We start from the raw sequence: 17,814 nt of genomic DNA, 5'->3' as shown, positions 1-17,814 counted from the left end.
CTTTGTTCTAATATATAATATCTGTCTACCACGTATAGATGCATTTTGAAAAATTTTTGGGGTGGGGTTACCAGCTAATGGGGGTTTAGAAGACCAAAATTATGGTTACAGTCCTTTGCCCTATACAAAAATAAACCCAGGCACAAAATTTGAAACTGATTCATTAAAAACACGGGAGTTATTAGCGAAAAACGATTTTATCAAACGCTCCTCATATCGTTATAAAACTTTCAAGGCCGATATCTCAAAACTAAAGTTATCGACATTCAAACTGCATCTCCTCCATAACGAATGCAATCTTATCTCAATGAAACAAAAAGCAAATGAAAGCTAAATAAATTGTCTACAAACAAAGAGAGTTTTTTCATTTTGTCCTCGAAAATTTTTTGGGAATTTTTTCCAAAAAATCAATCAAGTTTTTCAAAAAAAACGAAAAATATTCATAAAAAAAAAAAAAATTGAAAAAACGCTCTCTTACTTTGTTCTAATATATAATATCTGTCTACCACGTAAATTTGAGCTCTTAGTTTGCAGAAGTTATGGAGGAGATGCATTTTGAAAAATTTTTGGGGAATCAAGACCAGGTAATGGGGGCGGAAGACTAAAATTATGGTTACAGTCCTTTGCCCTATACAAAAATAAACCCAGGCACAATATTTGAAACTGATTCATTACAAAACACGGGAGTTATTAGCGAAAAACGATTTTATCAAACACTCCTTAAAAATGTTTTTGAGAAGGTGATCCAGCTCCATCAACGAGAACATCACCTTCACCGACAAAAAAGCTGATGTACGTGACGAGTCAATAAGTCCGGAGAAGTCCCGCTGGGAGGAGGTGGCAGCAACTCCCAAAGAAATAGCTTCTCCTGTAGCATATGACAAATGCCTCCTGCAGGACAGCCGAGAGGAAGGAAAACTGACAGGGCCTTCCCTTGCTCTCTATTCTCTGAGAGACAACCTTCAATCTCGCTCAATGCCTTCCTAGAAGAGGACGAAAGAACCATCTTACGAAGCCTGGAAGAGCCAACAGGCTGATTGCTCATCATGAAGGTGGGCGGGGGGAAGCAGTGGGAGCAGAGTCTTGATCCATGTCTTCTTCTTCTGACAAGATCGGGGACAGAGACAAGTCCGTCGAAGTCTTGGCCGAAAGTGAGGTGCTCTCTTAAGCAATCCCAAAATGTTGTCAAGTTGATGCTGGATGGGCACCAACAACAGATCAGGAACCGCGGGTGCAGGAGGCACTGAAGCTAGCGACTGACATCGAGGAGCCGGGCATATGGATGTTGGCGCCAGGTGCTTGGAAGCTGGTGCTGAAAGGACAGGATTTGGCGCCAGGCGCTCGACAGCTGAGACTGGGCGTTCGGGCAATGCTGAGAGCTCAGACACTGCTAGATACTTGGGCACTGATGAGCGCTCTGAAGCTGTAGAAGGGCACTCATAAGATGACTGACGCCTAGACAAGGATGAAGGGCGCTTCCGAGTGGAAGAAGAACGCTTGGTACCCAAGTATTGGTGCTCTCCCACAGGGCTCTCAGGAAAAAAGCATTATGGGCTGCCCCAGTAGCTGCAGAAAGGCTGTGGGCTTCAAGAAGGTTCTCTGAACCTCTTACAGGGTGGAGGAAAACGTTCCACATTTGCAACATGCCTTTTCAATGGCCGAGACTCTTCTGCAAAATGCTACTGGTGTCTACTGTCAGGACTGGATGCCTCCAAACTAGAGGATAGACGATGCACGTCCTTGATGCCTTTCCAACGGCTGTCTGTCGCAGCCTGGGAAATAACAACAGGCTCAACTGAGGGGGCAACCACCTGTTGGCAGACCCCATCGACCTCCCATGGGCTTCCAATATGCCTCCTCCCAGGTTTAGGGGAGTATGACATGGACCTTTGTCTAGTAGAGTCAGCGCGACAGGCAGCCACCTCCTCCACTAACACTTCACCAGCACTCTTATCATTCACTTTATTCATTAGGACGTTCACTGATGTCCCTAACTGGGCCATAGTAGACACTATTAGACTGAATTTCTGGTCAATTCTTGATTCAAGACTGGCAATGGGATCGGGGTCGGAAGCATGGGAGCCAGGCAAAGGAGTAAGTGGTACAGTTGGAGGACTGGGAATGGGAGACACAATAGGCTCAGGAGAAGAGATAACAGGAATGTTAACATCACTAGAAGACTTAGAAATAGGATCCTGACTAGCTAAAGTCTTGCTATTGGCCCTAGAAGCTGCCTTCCTTTTCCTGTCTCTTTCTAATTTGGTTAAATGTGATTTTAACTCTCCATTTCTTGTCGTCCCAGTCTATACACTCATCAAAGGTCAAATCTGCTGAGCGCACATGCCCCCTACAGTCAGTACAAAGGGTATGTGAGTCATAAGATGCCTTAGTGAACTTCATATTGCAGCCTTTTCTGCAATAAAGAATACTAGCTGAACTTGAGTCTGACATCCTACTGTGCAAACAAGTCAACTAGTCAAAAAAGTCTTAATCAGTGAAAAAATGTCTTCAATTGGAAAATGTCTTGATCTTGAAAAATTCAGTCTGAAGGAAAAAACTAACACTAGCTAATTGTTCCCAAGGCTACCAAAGGTAAAAATACTTCACCAATTGGAAAAACATCAACCGGAAAAGTGATCAGAATTCCAAAACAAGCTGACTTCTTACAACCAATCCTTAGTCATAAGCCGGCAGAAACAAATTATAGCTCTTTGCTGAATTGTTCCTCTCTTTTCCCAAAAGTAGGCAGGGCTGGTCCCCTACACAAAACAAAAGAAGCGCTACCATGAATTTCAAAATTTAAGCTGCCGTGTGAGTTGAAACTACAGTATAGCAATGTAATTACTTGCTAAGTTACTTATATAAAATTATTATTTCTTTAGATTCTATACAATTTTTTATAGTGTTTGTTTCCTTGGCAAGCCAGAGTTACAGTAGGAGTTTTGAGTAGCCTAGAATTGACATAACTTGGGCTAGCCTAGTAGGAAGTCCCCGGTTAACGGCGGGCTCGGTTAACGGCGATCTGGTTTTATGGGGCTTGTCTAGCGACTAAAATCGGCAATTTTGGGCACCAAAAATCACCGATTTCCGCTTATCGGCACCGTTAATCGAGTATTGGTTCTGATACATACCTAACAGAGGTGCCGATAACCAAAAATCGGCGCTTTTCGTCGCCAATAAGCCTGAAAATTGCCGAAAAGCACTGAAAGTCACTGATTTTCGGTTAGCGGCGATTTTTGGTTATCATCACACCCTCAAACGGAACCCCGCCGATAACCGGGACTGCCTGTAATTATTCATTGTTGATTGTACAGCAATAACTGCCTGTATCATTTATGTAAAAACAAATTTACTTCACACATCCTATGTGAAAAAGTAAAACAGGGAAATGTATAATGCCTTAAAGGTGGTTTACAGGTCACAGAGGCAGGAGACAAGTCAATTATGCTGATGCACAAATGGAAGCCAGGCAGTAGCTGCTAGTAAATTACCAAATAATCGTACAGGTAAATCCAAAACCCCCAAAACAACACAACCCTTGCTCACAGAGACAGTATGATAAAGTGCACAGCTAAAACCCACATAGCAGCCATGAAAGGGACTTGAACTCAGTAACACAGTGGAACTCACCAGAGTTACCACTAAGAGAGTACAACTGGCAAACTGGAAAATCAAAGATGAAAAGTATTTATATTCTGACTGTTTTACACCTGATGCATTTACTAATAAAATGATGTTGTGAAAGGACTAAAACAGTTTGATGATTAGCATTAAAATCAAGAATGATCACAGCAACCAATGAATCTAGCTGAATAATACAGGGTGGGGAAAAAATACTGAGTTGTTGCTAGCTTACCAGACTCATGATATATAAGGAGGCTGGTGGATATATACTGGATGGTTCAGGTGGCACTAGCACAACAATGTTACTCTTCTTTTATGAAAGATGGTGACTCAGGATTATTGTGACCCACATGTGTATTTATACGATTGATGGGGTTGTTATACTAAATTTTCATCTTGGAATGAATTTTCTGAATGCTGCATATAAAATACTGTACTGGTTTTAGCAGTCTAAGTTTGAGAATTAAAGAGACAGCTTGAATACCTTGGGGGATAAATAGTAAAGATAGATGTACCAAGTGTGTTGAAGATTTCTACAGCACCAGAACTATAAGCAACTCCAACCATCGAGCAATCTGCTGACCAAGCAACTCTTCTCCATGACGGGAATGGATCTGCATACACTGCAAAAAGCATTTCACACATTATTATGCACTAACACTTCAGAACCTCATATATATAAATGTTCAAATCATTCTCTTATCATTAAATCTGAATTTGGTAAAAAACTAATTAATAAAACTAATTACAGTATTCAATTATTCCATATACAGCAATAAAAAGGAACATACATCAAAATTTCTAAATCACAAGAAGCAAACTTTCAAATTACAGGCCTTTGCCACCTATAACTCTATTAAAAATCTTGCAAGAGCTAATTATTTACATCAACATATATTAGCTTTGAATGTTAAGTGTGAATAGCTATAAAAATACTTTACAAGCTGATAGGATTGACATTTTAAAACTGAAATTTTTAGTTTTCACTTCCATTACAATAAGAGCTTTGCCAGTATTTTCTATTTTTTATCATCTGTAGGAATTTTTACATCAATTCCATATTCTTTTTGGACAACAGATCAAACAAGACCATGTTATTATCTGGCCAAGATAATTTAGGACCTTGGACTTTCCTTTTGTACATGCATCAATTTAATTTTGAAGGACAAAAAATTTGTCTGTACAGTCTTCACTCAACAAAAATAGCATGTAACAATGCCAAATAAAATATTACATACAATTTACATTCTTTCCAACAACAGAAGCAAAGTCATCTTTCTTTGCTCGGATCTCCAAAGTTGATGCCTGGACTATAACAACAACTGCCCCTTGAGCTCCAACTCCAAGCTGCCACCCAGATCCTCCACCAACAAGTCTGGAAAAATTCAGTTATCATTACTTCTTCATAAGGATGATCTTGAAAATAAATCCAATACATAAGCTAGTAAAGATGCAGATGCAAATTTCTTATAAAAATTACATTTTTATAAAATTAAGTTTTATATATACTTACCCAGTAATTACTTAGCTACGAGTTTCTGCTCGAACGGCAGTTAGAATTCTGAATTCCGCGGTAGCAATTCTTTTGTTTTGTGTAGGTGACTAGTAGGTGACTATGCTCTGCCCACTTTCAGGGCACGAAAGAGAAACAACATCGCCAACACGACAATTTGTTTAAGCAAAAGAGAGTCCACGTGTGGGGAGGAGGGTGGGCTCCATCTGTAATTACTGGGTAAGTATATATAAAATTTAATTTTATCATAAAAATGTCATTTTTATATAAGTAACTTACCCAGTATGTAATTACTTAGCTGATTCCACATTGAAATGTGGTGGGGAATCATGGACAAAAGCTTAGGTTACAATTGATGAGATAAATGTTGTTCCTTACCTGGTGAGAGAGCTGCTGCAGGTAGATACTACCTCTGGTGGTGCTCATCTCAACCTGTAGTGACGTGGCGGCATGGCCATACACTCCTCTACTTAAGTGGGTCACCTTGCAGTGAAGGAGTACTTCGAAGGCTGATGAAGTATAAGACCAAGCTTTGCAACGAAGGTGTACACCAAAGGCCAACAAAGCATACAGTACATAATTGCCCCTGCCCTGGGCACAGTACCATAAAAATAATATACCAGGAGACAAAGTCACCTACACCATAATTAAACATAGTGATTAAACGATAAAAAACAAGACCACCACCCAAAACTAAAACTGGTGGGCACTCCAGGTACATCTTACCCTCCCAGGCTCCCCAAGAACTCAACACCATTTTCAAAGCAAAGAGAAAAGGAAATGAAGGGACACTTCCTACACTTCCTCGCCCATCACCACACCAGCTATGGACACAGGTCCCAGGGTACTGCATTTATCATAAACTGTCTCGACGTCCTGCAGATAGTGCATCGTGAACACTGACTTGCATTTCCAATGAGTTTGCCTCCAAGATCACAGAGAAAGAGAGAAAGATTGTGTTTGAATGCTATCAAAGTAGCAACTGCTCTTACCTCGTGAGCTTTACTCAAGAAAAACAAAATGGCCTTCTTCGATAAGGGTCTAGAAGGGTTTTTCAACGAACACCAGAGATTACCAAACTAACTGGCCTCTAATCTTCTCCGTCCGATGTAAAAAGTAGTAGTATTAAAGTAGTTTAACCAGACCACTGAGCTGATTTTCAGCTCTTATACAGCTGGCCCAAAGGATTAGGATAAAATACCACATAGGCTCATGTTCTCATACTGTAACACATACACACAATAAATACATTTACTCTTGCTGCCACACTAAAAAGGTATATTAAAATTTGTAATAAATTAATTAATATTTAAAGCAGAGCAAACCGGATAGAATGCTGAGGGTCCCACCCCTAGAACCAGATGCCCCTGGAATCTGTGGTCTAGCCCTAACAAATAGTTCCGCCTTTGAGCTATCAATCTGATAACTCTCAGGTCCGAACATTATCGGGCAGTTGATGGTCCTACCACAGTTCTCACTATTTAGCTTCGGATATAAACCCATTCCCAACTATGATATCTTTTCCTATTTATCAGGTCCAATAAATTTTAGTAAAAGTGGAAAATTCCACAAAAATTAATCCAAACAAATATACAATGATATATGGGACTCTTGGACTCAAACCCAGGAACAGATTCCTGGGGTTCAAGAGGCCCCTCACCACGTCAAGGTGGTCCCACATCAAGGGGGCTGGTGTAAATAATATCTGAGGGCACGTACTGGGCACAGCTCTCTCTCCTCCTCTTCTGTGCCTAGAATATCCGATAAGCTTGAAATAAAAAAGAATGGGGCCAGGGATGCGATGGGTTTTCATTTTTCACTAGAAATCCTAGCAAAAAGGAGCAGATTGCATTCCCTTGTGAAAAACTGATCCTTTTGGCTACTGCCTGAAGCTCACTTACCCTCTTAGTGAAAGAGCATTTTCTGAGTCAGATCCCTTACAGAGGAAGAACCCATAGGTTCAAAGTGAGAGTCGGAAAACCACTTGAGAACTACATCAAGATTCCAAGAGAAGGACTCCTCTTTCTTGGACTTGGAGATATTGAAAGATTTAATTAGCTTGGACAAGTCTTGATTGTTCAAGATGTCTAGACCTCTATGTCGAAAAACAGAGCTAAGCACAGCTCTGTAACCCTTTCTTGTCGAGACAGACAACCCCTTAGCTGATTTCAAATAGAGAAGGAAGTCTGCTATCTAAGAGATAGATGTTTTGGAGGAAGAAACTTTGTTTCTTCTACACCGAATCCTAAAACGTGCCCACTTAGCTTGGTAGTCATTGCTGCAGGAGATGCGTCTACTTCTGAGTGGGATTCATTTGTGATTTCTCAAAGTTCATTAGCAGTCCTAATTCCTGAGTTAAAAGAAGAGTCTTCTGTAAGTCTTCCATGCAACATTTCTTCATGGGCGAACGAATTAGCCAATCATCCAGATATAGTGCGATACTCACTCCCGCTAAATGTGGCCAACCCGCCAAAGGAGCCAACACTCAAGTGAAAATTTGTGGGGCCATTGAGAGACCGAAACAAAGTGCTTGAAACTCATAGATCTGGTCCTCGAAAACAAATCGCAGATATTTCCTTGAGGCTTGGTGAATCTGAATATGGAAATAAGCATCTTGCATGTCCAGGGAGATCATCCAGTCTCCCTGATGGATGGAAGCAAGAACTGAATGGATGGTTTCCATGTTGAATTTTTTCTTCTCTATGAAGACATCAAAGCACTTATGTTGAGCACCAGTCTCCAACCCCCTGAAGCCTTGGGCACTACAAAATGGCGATTGTAAAATCCTTTCAAGTCTGCCTTTTGTACTACTTCTATTGCTTCTTTGCTCAAAAGAGGGGACACTTCCTTCAATAGGGCCAAATATCTCTCCGATCCTATTGAGTAAGCTGTCAATATGACGGGAGTGTTGGTCAATGGCGAATTCTCCCTGAAGGGGATAGAGTATTCCTCCTTTAAAACTTTCAAGACCCACTGATCCTCTCCTCTTTTGCTCATATCTCCCAGAAGAGATGAAGCCTGGCCCATACCAGAGAATGAAAGACTAAATTTTCACTTGCAAGAGGATGGTTTGGAAGAAAAAGATTTCTTGATTGCCCAGACAGCAAATCTAACTGACCCTCAGGACCTGGAGTGCGGTCTCTGAGTCCCTCCACAAAACGGCTTTGGGTGCTCAAGAGGAGATGAAGGTTTAACTGAAAGGGCAGACCAGTCCCTCCGGGCTTCATCGACTGGGTCAACAAATCTTGAGTTGATTTCTGGTGTAGACTCACTGCAATCTCACTTGCAGTGGGCTGTGGAAACAAATGTTGCTTGTCCAGAGGGGAAAAAAGGAGAGTTGATTTCTGTGGGGCCTTAACGCCCTTTGATGTGAACGAGACCCAAAGTTTACGCTTCTTGAGCACGCCCATGGCATAAAGGGCAGCTAATTCCTGTGAGCCATCTCTAACAGCTTTACCTGTGCAGGAGAGAAAATTAAACAGGTCTGAGACTTCATCACACAAAAAAGCTGGATCTTGAAGCTTCTTGGCAACTTCTCCCAAACACCAGTCAAGAAAACTCAACACCTTGAAGGACTTGAACAAACTCTTCAACAAATGATCCATCTCCTGGGCTGAAAAGAACGTCTTGGCTGAAGCTAGAGCCAACTTACTCCTCGAGTCAATGAGCGCAGAAAAGTCCCCCTGGGAGGAGGCAGGTACTCCCAGGGAAGGAGCTTCTCCTGTTGTGTACAACATATAATGCATACGTGCATGTAATGCATACGTGCAAGATGAGAGGAAGGAACACTAAAACAGGCTTTCCCTTGTTCCCTCTTCCCAGAATGCCAGTTCTCTACTTGGTGAAGAGCTTTCTTTGATGAAGAAAAGAGAACCATCTTAGGAAATCTCATTGAATCCACGGGATGATTCCTCATCAAGAAAGACGAAGCTGGAGAGGGAGGAGAGGCCGTAGTGAAAAATTCCGGGAACTGCTGCAGAAAGAACTTGAGGAGTATCATATACAGTGTAGAAGACAAGTCCTGCTCCCCTTCCTCGTCTTCAGAAGAGATCAGAGACACAATCGGGTCTAATTCAGGAGCTGTCTGTGCTGCAGGTTTCTGTAAGAGATGAAGGATATTATCCAGTTTACGTTTCAAAGGCTCAAGAGCTGGGTCCAATGCAGGAGAAGGATTATCAGAAGAATATAGGGCACTTGGAGCCTAGAGGGGGCTCAAGCGCTAGGGAAAGATCGGAAGCTTCAGGGCACTCCGATGAAAAAAAGCATCCGACCACCTCAGGGAGCTGACTGGCTTGCTTCAGGGCGCTTAGCTGCATCAGGGTGCTTGGCTGCATCAGGGCACCTGGCTGATACAGGGCGCTTGTCTTCTTCATGGCGCTCATCAATGCATTCTGCCAATACAGGACGTTCAGAGGGAACAGGGCATTTACATGAAATCTGGAGCTGCTCACTCGAGAGGTGCAGCGAGCTAGAACCTCACTCCTGGTGCTGATGAGAGGAGAAAATGCTCTGGACTGTCCCACCAAAGGAAGGTTCCCTCAATCTCTTGTAAGGGAGATGCGGGGACTGATCTTTATCCAAGAAACACCTCTTAAGCAGGCAAGGTTCATTGGGAAGGACTAAGGCGGCTCTTACGAGGCAAGGACTCCTCAGAACTTGACGAAAGCCAATGAACTTCCAAGACCCCTTTCCAGTGGCTGTCTCTAGTCACAACCTGGAAAGCAACAGGCTGGACTGAGGGGACGACTGCCCGTGGGCAGACCCCACTGACCTCCCTTGGACTACCGGTATGCCTCCTCCCAGGCAGCGGGGAGTATGGCAGGGACCGACACCTAGGAGAATCAGTGGAACGAGCAGCCACCTCCTCCACTGACACTCATCAGGACATGCACTGATGCCCCTAACTAGGCCACTGTACTCAATGCCAGATTTAAACGTTGCTCAAATTTATTCTCAAGGCTGGCGAAGCGATCGGGTTTGGAAGTGGAGCCAGGAGGAGTAGGTGGTTTAGGAGAATTAATTGATGCAGGTGGGGAGGGGTTAACAGTTGGAGAATTAACAGACATGTCAGCCTTATCCGATCTAGGAGTCAAAGCCTGACTAGCTAATTTTCCGCTGGCTTTAACGGCTGCTTTCCTCTTCTTATCTCTTTTTAACTAACCAAATGTGAATTTAAAGTTTTCCATTTCTGTTCTCCCCAATCCCTGCACTCATCACACGTCAAATTAATATAGCAAACTTGTCCTCTACAACCAGAACACAAGGTGTGAGAATCGTAAGTCAATTTTGTCATCCAGGTATAGCAGCCTTTACTGCGATACTGGAAACTAGAACTACTAGTATCGGACATAATGTAACTAGTTGAAAAGTAAAAATCATGAAAAGTCAATTCCAAAAGAGTCACTATGTGAAAAAATGCTGAAAAGGCTATAAAAGTACTTCACCAAGGAAGGAAATTATGAATCCAAAAACTCTAAACTGCTGTAACAACACCAGGTGTTGACGCTACAAGAGGCAGAAACAAATTGTCATGTTGGTGATGTTGTTCCTCTTTCGTACCCCGAAAGTGGGCGGGGCATAGTCACCTACTACACAAAACAAAAGAATCACTACTGCAGAATTCAGAATTCTAACTGCTGTTTGAGTAGAAACTCTTAGCTAAGTAATTACTGGGTAAGTTACATATATAGAAATACAAAGTACTACAGAGTATTTCTGTATGTATACATAAACTATACACATCCCCATATATAGTATACAGTACTGACAAAGTCATTTCTAGATTATTTACGCCATAAAAACTAAAACAATATAAATCAAAGTTATGATGTTCTGTTTAAGGAATAACAACAAAAACAAGTGCCTATACACATTTAGAACACAACCATCATGACCCTAACTTCATAAGAAATGATTGAACAACCTAACCTTTTCTTCTGTTCACGACTTACAAATTGCTTTATGTATATTAATGGGACAGAGAAAAAAATACAAACAGAATATAATGAGGAAGAAATTACAAACTTCACTATCAAAAACAGGTTTTGACATAGGAAAAGCCATTTTTGGTAGTTGCTTAAGTCCTCAAAGTATACCTGATGAAAAGAAAGGGTTTTGGTGAAGTCATCCTACATTGACCAACAGAAAGTATGGCTTTCAGTTATCAGAAATCGATCAAATATGATAATCATTGTTGCAACCTCCTGACCAATCACTTCCTCTTGTGCAGGTTTGATGAAGGAAATAACCTGGTGTACTGATCCCATCCAAGATAAGATTCAGTCCCTCTTATCTTTGAGTCCATTTTATAATCACCTGTTAAGATTTAATTAGAACAAAAACTGGCCAAGAGACCTTAAAAAAAGTCTTAAATACTGTGGTAGAGACTTCCAACTTGTTGCAAAATGAAATTAGGAAAGATCCATCAGGTATCATGAGAATGTCACAAGTTTTAGACTTTGTCGTTTTTCGATTCCACTTCCTCAATGATCAGAAGCAGAGGAACACACTTGAAATTTTGACAATTATCATTTATATGAAAGGAGCTGTTGAGTGCCGAGAACTTATTAAATCAACTACAAAAAGTTTTTTAAAATATTCAGCATAAAAAAAATCAGATATAATACAGTTTGCAAATTGAGAAATCACGCAATTTGAGATTGGGAAACCTCAATGACATGCTGTTGTTTTTTTAAAGATTAACTTTTCCACACATAAACCAGTTGCTCATAAAATCAAGATTCCCAATTCATCAGTCATCTTTATCGAACAAAAGTTCTGTTTTATATTAGCCGTTACATAAAGTTTTATATCTCCTGGTTCCCAGTTCACATGAATACAACAAAAAACAACCCATCATTGTAGTCACATTAAGTTTTGAAAAACATTTTCATATAAAATTGACGATAAGTGCCAAAATTTCAACCTTTGGTCAAAGGTTTGACTATGAAAAAAATTTTGAAAAACGAAAATTGTAGCTTTGTTACATTCTAGTAATATGCAATCATTTACCTTCATTTTGCAACAAATTGGAAATTAGGCAACTGAACACAAGAATTTTTAAAAAAACTTTTCAGGGATTCAAGCACCAACCTGAATTCGGCTAAACATCTCAATAAAGGCCTTTCGTAATTTGTCATAATTTTTGCACCGTTTTATATTAGTCATTACATAAAGTTTTATATAGAAAATATGCAATTTCAGTATACAACAAAAATAAATCATGGTTGTAGCATATATCAGTTTTGAAATGCTTTGATATAAATCAGATAAGTGAGCCATTAAAAGCTTCCTCAAAGGTCAAAACATGAACATTGTAAGCTAAAAAACTCTTACATTCTAGTAATATTCAATCATTTACCATGCATTTTGCAACAAATTGGAAAGTCACTAGCACAATATTTCAATTTATGGTGAATTTTAAAAAAAAAAGAACAAGCAGTTTTGTGCAGGCATTTAACTCAGATTCTAAACATCTCAGAACAGTTTATAGACAAGTCGTAATGTTTGCACACACATAAATAGTCGTTACATAAATTTTTTATATTGAAAATATGAGCAAAAAACAGCAAAATACAACAAAAAAAATTCAGGTTTTGTAGCTGTTATCAGTTTTGAAATACTTTCATATAAATCACGTAAGTGCTGTTTCAACCTTCAAGGTCAACTTTGACTCTTCCAAATGGTTGAAAAACTCCATGGTGACCAAAACTAATATTCAAGTAATATTCAATCATTTACCTTCATTTTGCAAACAAATTGGCCAGGTATTGTGTTTTTTAGTGATCTCTTGGCCAGGTATTGTGTCATAATGATAAACACTATAACAGGTGATGGACTATATAATGGACTCAAAAGATAAGAGGGCCCTTTCTCTTATCTTACAGTGAAGCTGTACCCAGGTTATTTCCTTCATCAAACCTGCTACAAGAGGAAGTGATTATTGCGCATGCGCAGTCTATCATATTGATGACAAACAGACTGGCAAGAGACCAAGAAAGCCATTACTTTCTGTTGGTCAATGTAGGATGATCCCTCACCAAAATCCCATGACTTTTCATCAGGGAAGTGGGAGGGTTTTGAGGACTCAACAGCAACTACCAAAAATAGGTTTTTCCTATGTCAAAACCTGTTTTTTGATAGTGTAGTCGCTTGTTTCTTCCTCAAGGAGCTTTAAAAAGAAATTGACAGGTGAAGAAATGGCTTAAGCTCTCAAATTTTACTCCCAACAACCCAAAGAAAAAACACTTCTGGCCCCAGGTCAAGCCACAAGTTTCAAGCCCCATTCTTGATTCCAAATACCCCTTGGGTTTCATAACAAAGAACAAGAAACTATACAAGAACTTATGTTTTAGGATACAGTTCTACAGTGATTTACCTAAGCATGATGGGCTTGGTTGTAGTATTGTCACACCCTCCCCAGCGATAGTTAGCATACCCATCTGTCAGGAAGACCCTTGGTTTTCTGCTGTAATGCCTATGTGGTTAGGACTAACCATACCACCTACTGATACACAGTGTAGTCAAATTTGTTCGGGCTTGTGGCAATAATTTTTTAAGAATACTGTCTCTGATGACCACCCTGTACATTCTGAGACTTCTTTGAAAGAGACATTTCTGAAGAAGGCCAACAACGTACTTAATTTCCTAATATCATGTGACCTAGGAAAGGAGTGTGGATTTGCCTTTTTAATGAGGAACACTAAAATCAATTCTCAGCCCTTGTAGCCCTTGTAGAAAGAGTGGTTTGTTTGGGCTAGGGTGTAGGAAAATAAGACCCTCTGGGATGTTTGCCGTGACCTCTAGGTAAACCTTAAGTGCTTGTACTGGGCATAGTGTCTTGTTTGCTAAATTGAGTTTCTTAACAAAATAGGAGGTTTCCTTCTTAAAGGATTCTCATTCTTGGCCAGGAATGATGGGCCAGGGGACAATAATAACTGATGGTCAGCTGTTTGCACGATGTATTGTCCCCATCTAAGAGAGCCCAGTTCACTAATACAAGCTCCTGATGCTTGAGCAATCAAGAAGATCGCCTTTTGCAGCATGTGTTATGTTTGTATTGGGTCCACTGAATTGAGGGGTTGACAGAAATCCAAGCACCTTATTCAAGGACCAAGTAATTAGAAGCCTTTCAGGAGCGGGTCTTTGTAGTGCGAAAGACTGGAGAAGGGAAGTAACAATTTCTATGCTAGAGTCAATACCAAATCCATGAAGTACAGGATTCGTTAATGCTGCCTTGTATGCCATGATTGTTGTAACAGCAAGGTGTTTGTCTTCAAAAAGGTATATGAGAAAATTTAAGTGTTTCCATAGAGATCTCAACTGGGCTCTCAGCGTGGATATAATCTAACCATATCTTCCATACAGACTGGTATTGTAGGATAGATGATGTCCATAGTTTTTGCACTAGGTACAGGCAGTCCTCGGTTATTGGCAGGGTTCTGTTCTGAGGGTGTGATGATAACCAAAAATTGCCGCTAACTGAAAATCAGCGATTTTCGCGCTTTTTCAGCGAATTTCTGGCTTATCGGCGCCGAAAAGCACCGATTTTCGGTTACCGGCGCCTCTGTTAGGTATGTATGGGCGCCAGTACCCAATTATCGGTGCCAATAAGCGGAAATCGGCAATTTTCGGCGCCGAAAATTGCCGATTTTCGTCACTAGACAAGCGCCGTAAAACCAGATCACCATTAACCAAGCCCACCGTTCACCAGGGACTGCCAGTACCTAGCAATGTTGGGTGAGTAATTTCCACGGTAGACAATATTTAAAAAATCCACAAGTGAAGGTCTCGGCTCAGAAAGGAGGATGCATTGACAACTTTCCCTCCTACCGTCTGGGATAGAACAGCGACGGTAGTGGAATTGATCTCGTTGCCCACTGTTGGAGTAATAGGAACCAATGCCTGTTTGGCCAATTTGGGGCTATTAAGTAAGCTGTTCCTTTGAAGGTTAGAAGCTTGTTCAAAACCTTCGAAATCTGGGACAATCAGAAAAAGGTATACTATATTGTCTTCCAATTGTTCCTGTCTTATAGGAAGGCATCTCTTGCTGTTGCTTGACTGTCCAAGTTTGGAGACACATACACTGGAAGTTTGTGATTCTCATATGTGGCAAACAGGTCCATTTCCAACTGTGGAAGCATGTTGGCTATTGTTTGAAAAGAGTGGCTGTCCAACATCCACTAAGTTGAGGCTGTCGTTTTCTTTGATAGTCTGCTATTACAATGAGAGACTATGTGAGGTGAACTGCAGACAAGTGCCACTTCCTTGCTTGCACCATCCAAAGGATGGCCAGCATTACCATACTGAGAGGTGGTGAACGTGATCCCAACCTCTTGATGCAGGACATTGCAGTCATGTTGTCTAGAACCACCAAAATCTATGTCTCTTTTGGAGGTTTGAGTTTTTTGACAGACAAAAAGACAGCCATCAGCTCCAAGAAACTGATATGACAATTCCTCAGAGTAGCTAACCACCTCCCTGCCACCTGACAATCCTCCCAGTGTTCTCCCCAACCTGTCAACAAGGCTTCTGTATGTACTGTCACTCATACAGATGGAGTCAGGGTGACCTGTTTTGCTAGGGATTCCTTCCGGGCCCAAGGCCGAAGTATCTCCCCAACTAATTTATTCTTTTGATGAGGTCAGTCTCGCAGCTTTTTTCTTGCATGCGATAGCCAGAATTTGTTCACATATTTTACTTTGCACTCTGAGTACTCTATTGGATCTATTACTGATGCGAACTGCAGCAGGTCCTCTGTTTTGAGTATTGATGGGGAGAGACAACTGGCCATGAAGAGTATGCCAACACAGACCCAGCCACTGACAAACGTCTGCTGGCCACTGCTCTTAGGTTTCTCAAACACTCTTTTCTTGTGGGCCCCCAGATTAACCAATCGTCTAGGGAGGTTATTAGTTGTATTCCTTCTTGTCTGAGTTCTCAAACAATTACCATTGCTAATTTTGTAAAAATTCTTGGGGCAATGTTTAGCCCAAAGGGCATGACTTTGAACCTGCACGTATCCTTCCTATCCAGAACCCTAGGAAGGGTGGAAGGGAATGGCAATAGTGACAAGCCAGTATGCATCTTTCAAATCAATAGAAGCTGTCCAGGTTCCTGTGGAATAATTGAACGTACTTGGGCAATGGTAGTCATCCAAAATTCTTGGCAAACAATGTGCTTGTTCGATGTTGATAGGTCGAGGATCACTTTCTGTTCAGAGGAATCCTTTTTAGGGACACTGAAGAGACGTGCTTGGTGGCAAAAATACACGTTTCTCTATGGCTCCCTTTAACAGGGCCTTCTGCATGTAATCTTCCAGAGAGGGATCTGGTTTTTGGAGGAACCACTTTAAAGGAGGGGGGAAATGAGACCATTTCCACCCCAACCCACTGAAAATAATGCTGTGTCCCCATGGGGAAGACTTCCATTGGGATCCACCTCTTTCTTTGCCTCTGCCCTTGATAGGCATTCCAGGCGTTGCTTTTCCTTTTCCTCTGTAGGAGTGTCTTTGGACCTGTGAAAAGGATGTCCTTGTTGTTGTTGTTGTCCTTTTGTAAAGAGTTGTCCCTTCTGACCACCTACCTGTTTCTGAGGAAAACTTTTAGGGGTGACTGAAGGTTTATATGATTTTTGGTCATAGCTAGCCTTTTTTGGGTTGGGTAAAGGAAGTTTCGGGTTTTTTGTTTCCTGAAGGCTCCTTTAGTGGCAACCTCCAGCAAGGTGGTAGAAGTTATAATACTGAGGAGGTGGATCCTCCTTAGTATTATACCTTCTAATATTCTTCTCATGGGGGTCCCAAACTGCTGAGTAGCTATATCTAGAGGGAGCTTTTTCCTTTCAAAAGGGAGTTGAAGCTTTGCCCATTCCTTTGTAAGTAAGTATAGCTTAGTTTTACCAGACCACTGAGCTGCTTATTTATTCGAGACTGGGATGACCGTGGCAAATGGCTTTAATTCTGCCATTGTCCCTTGTTTTCTAGTCACTTCAAAATTATGAAAATCTGCCTTCACATTATTTATTTTAAAAGTGAAGGGATAGTAGGCTGGGGCTACTCGGCAGGCAGGAGAACCGTTTCTTTTAGTGGTTTCTCAATGTTTGCTGAAGGTGGTACCAGGTGCCATTCTCTATTAGGGAATGCTGCCCTGTCTCTAAATTCTATATAACAACTTCGGTCATGGTTTTTCTCTCATTAATTAGACACATACTTACCATCAGGAGAGAAAATGCACATTGAGGCACCTTGCCAAGGATTGTCAGTATCATCAGGGGTATTGGAGCCCCTACCATCTTTTGATCTGCAGTTTTGTAGTCAGAGTTGGACATTTTGTTGTTTCCAGTCAGAATTCTAACACCAGATTCTTTCTCTGACCAATTTCCTTTTTGGAATTATGTATCACGTCCCTTACATATTGTCGTTCTGTGGCAACGACGTCTTTGATATTACTCATTATTTCCTTACAGAATTGATCAAATGTCGTGAACTGTGTATCCCATTTTGGGGAGCTTGCACAATCTGACTGAGCTTCAACAACTGAAGTATAACTGCCTGTTACCAAACGGGCAGAAGTCCTGGGTGAATTACTATACCCCTCCAAGAATGAAGTCATTTCAGTCAGGGTTAGGTGGATCCTAGTATCCCTTTTGGGGGAAAGATCCTCTTCAGCATCTGATAGCTG

General features: G+C 41.1%; 1 protein-coding gene across 1 annotated transcript in view; it reads right to left on the bottom strand.

The window, feature by feature from the left end:
- LOC136840600 (NBAS subunit of NRZ tethering complex-like) overlaps window positions 1–17,814 on the bottom strand; it is a 791,298-nt gene that overhangs the window by 751,142 nt on the left and 22,342 nt on the right. Inside the window, 2 exon segments of the mRNA XM_067107278.1 lie at window positions 4,109–4,247; window positions 4,863–4,999. Coding sequence (XP_066963379.1) covers window positions 4,109–4,247; window positions 4,863–4,999 — 276 coding nt within the window.

Source organism: Macrobrachium rosenbergii, chromosome 8 (assembly GCF_040412425.1).
Source record: "Macrobrachium rosenbergii isolate ZJJX-2024 chromosome 8, ASM4041242v1, whole genome shotgun sequence".
Taxonomy (NCBI): Eukaryota; Metazoa; Arthropoda; class Malacostraca; order Decapoda; family Palaemonidae; genus Macrobrachium; species Macrobrachium rosenbergii.
This window is presented reverse-complemented; position numbering and strand designations above follow the sequence as displayed.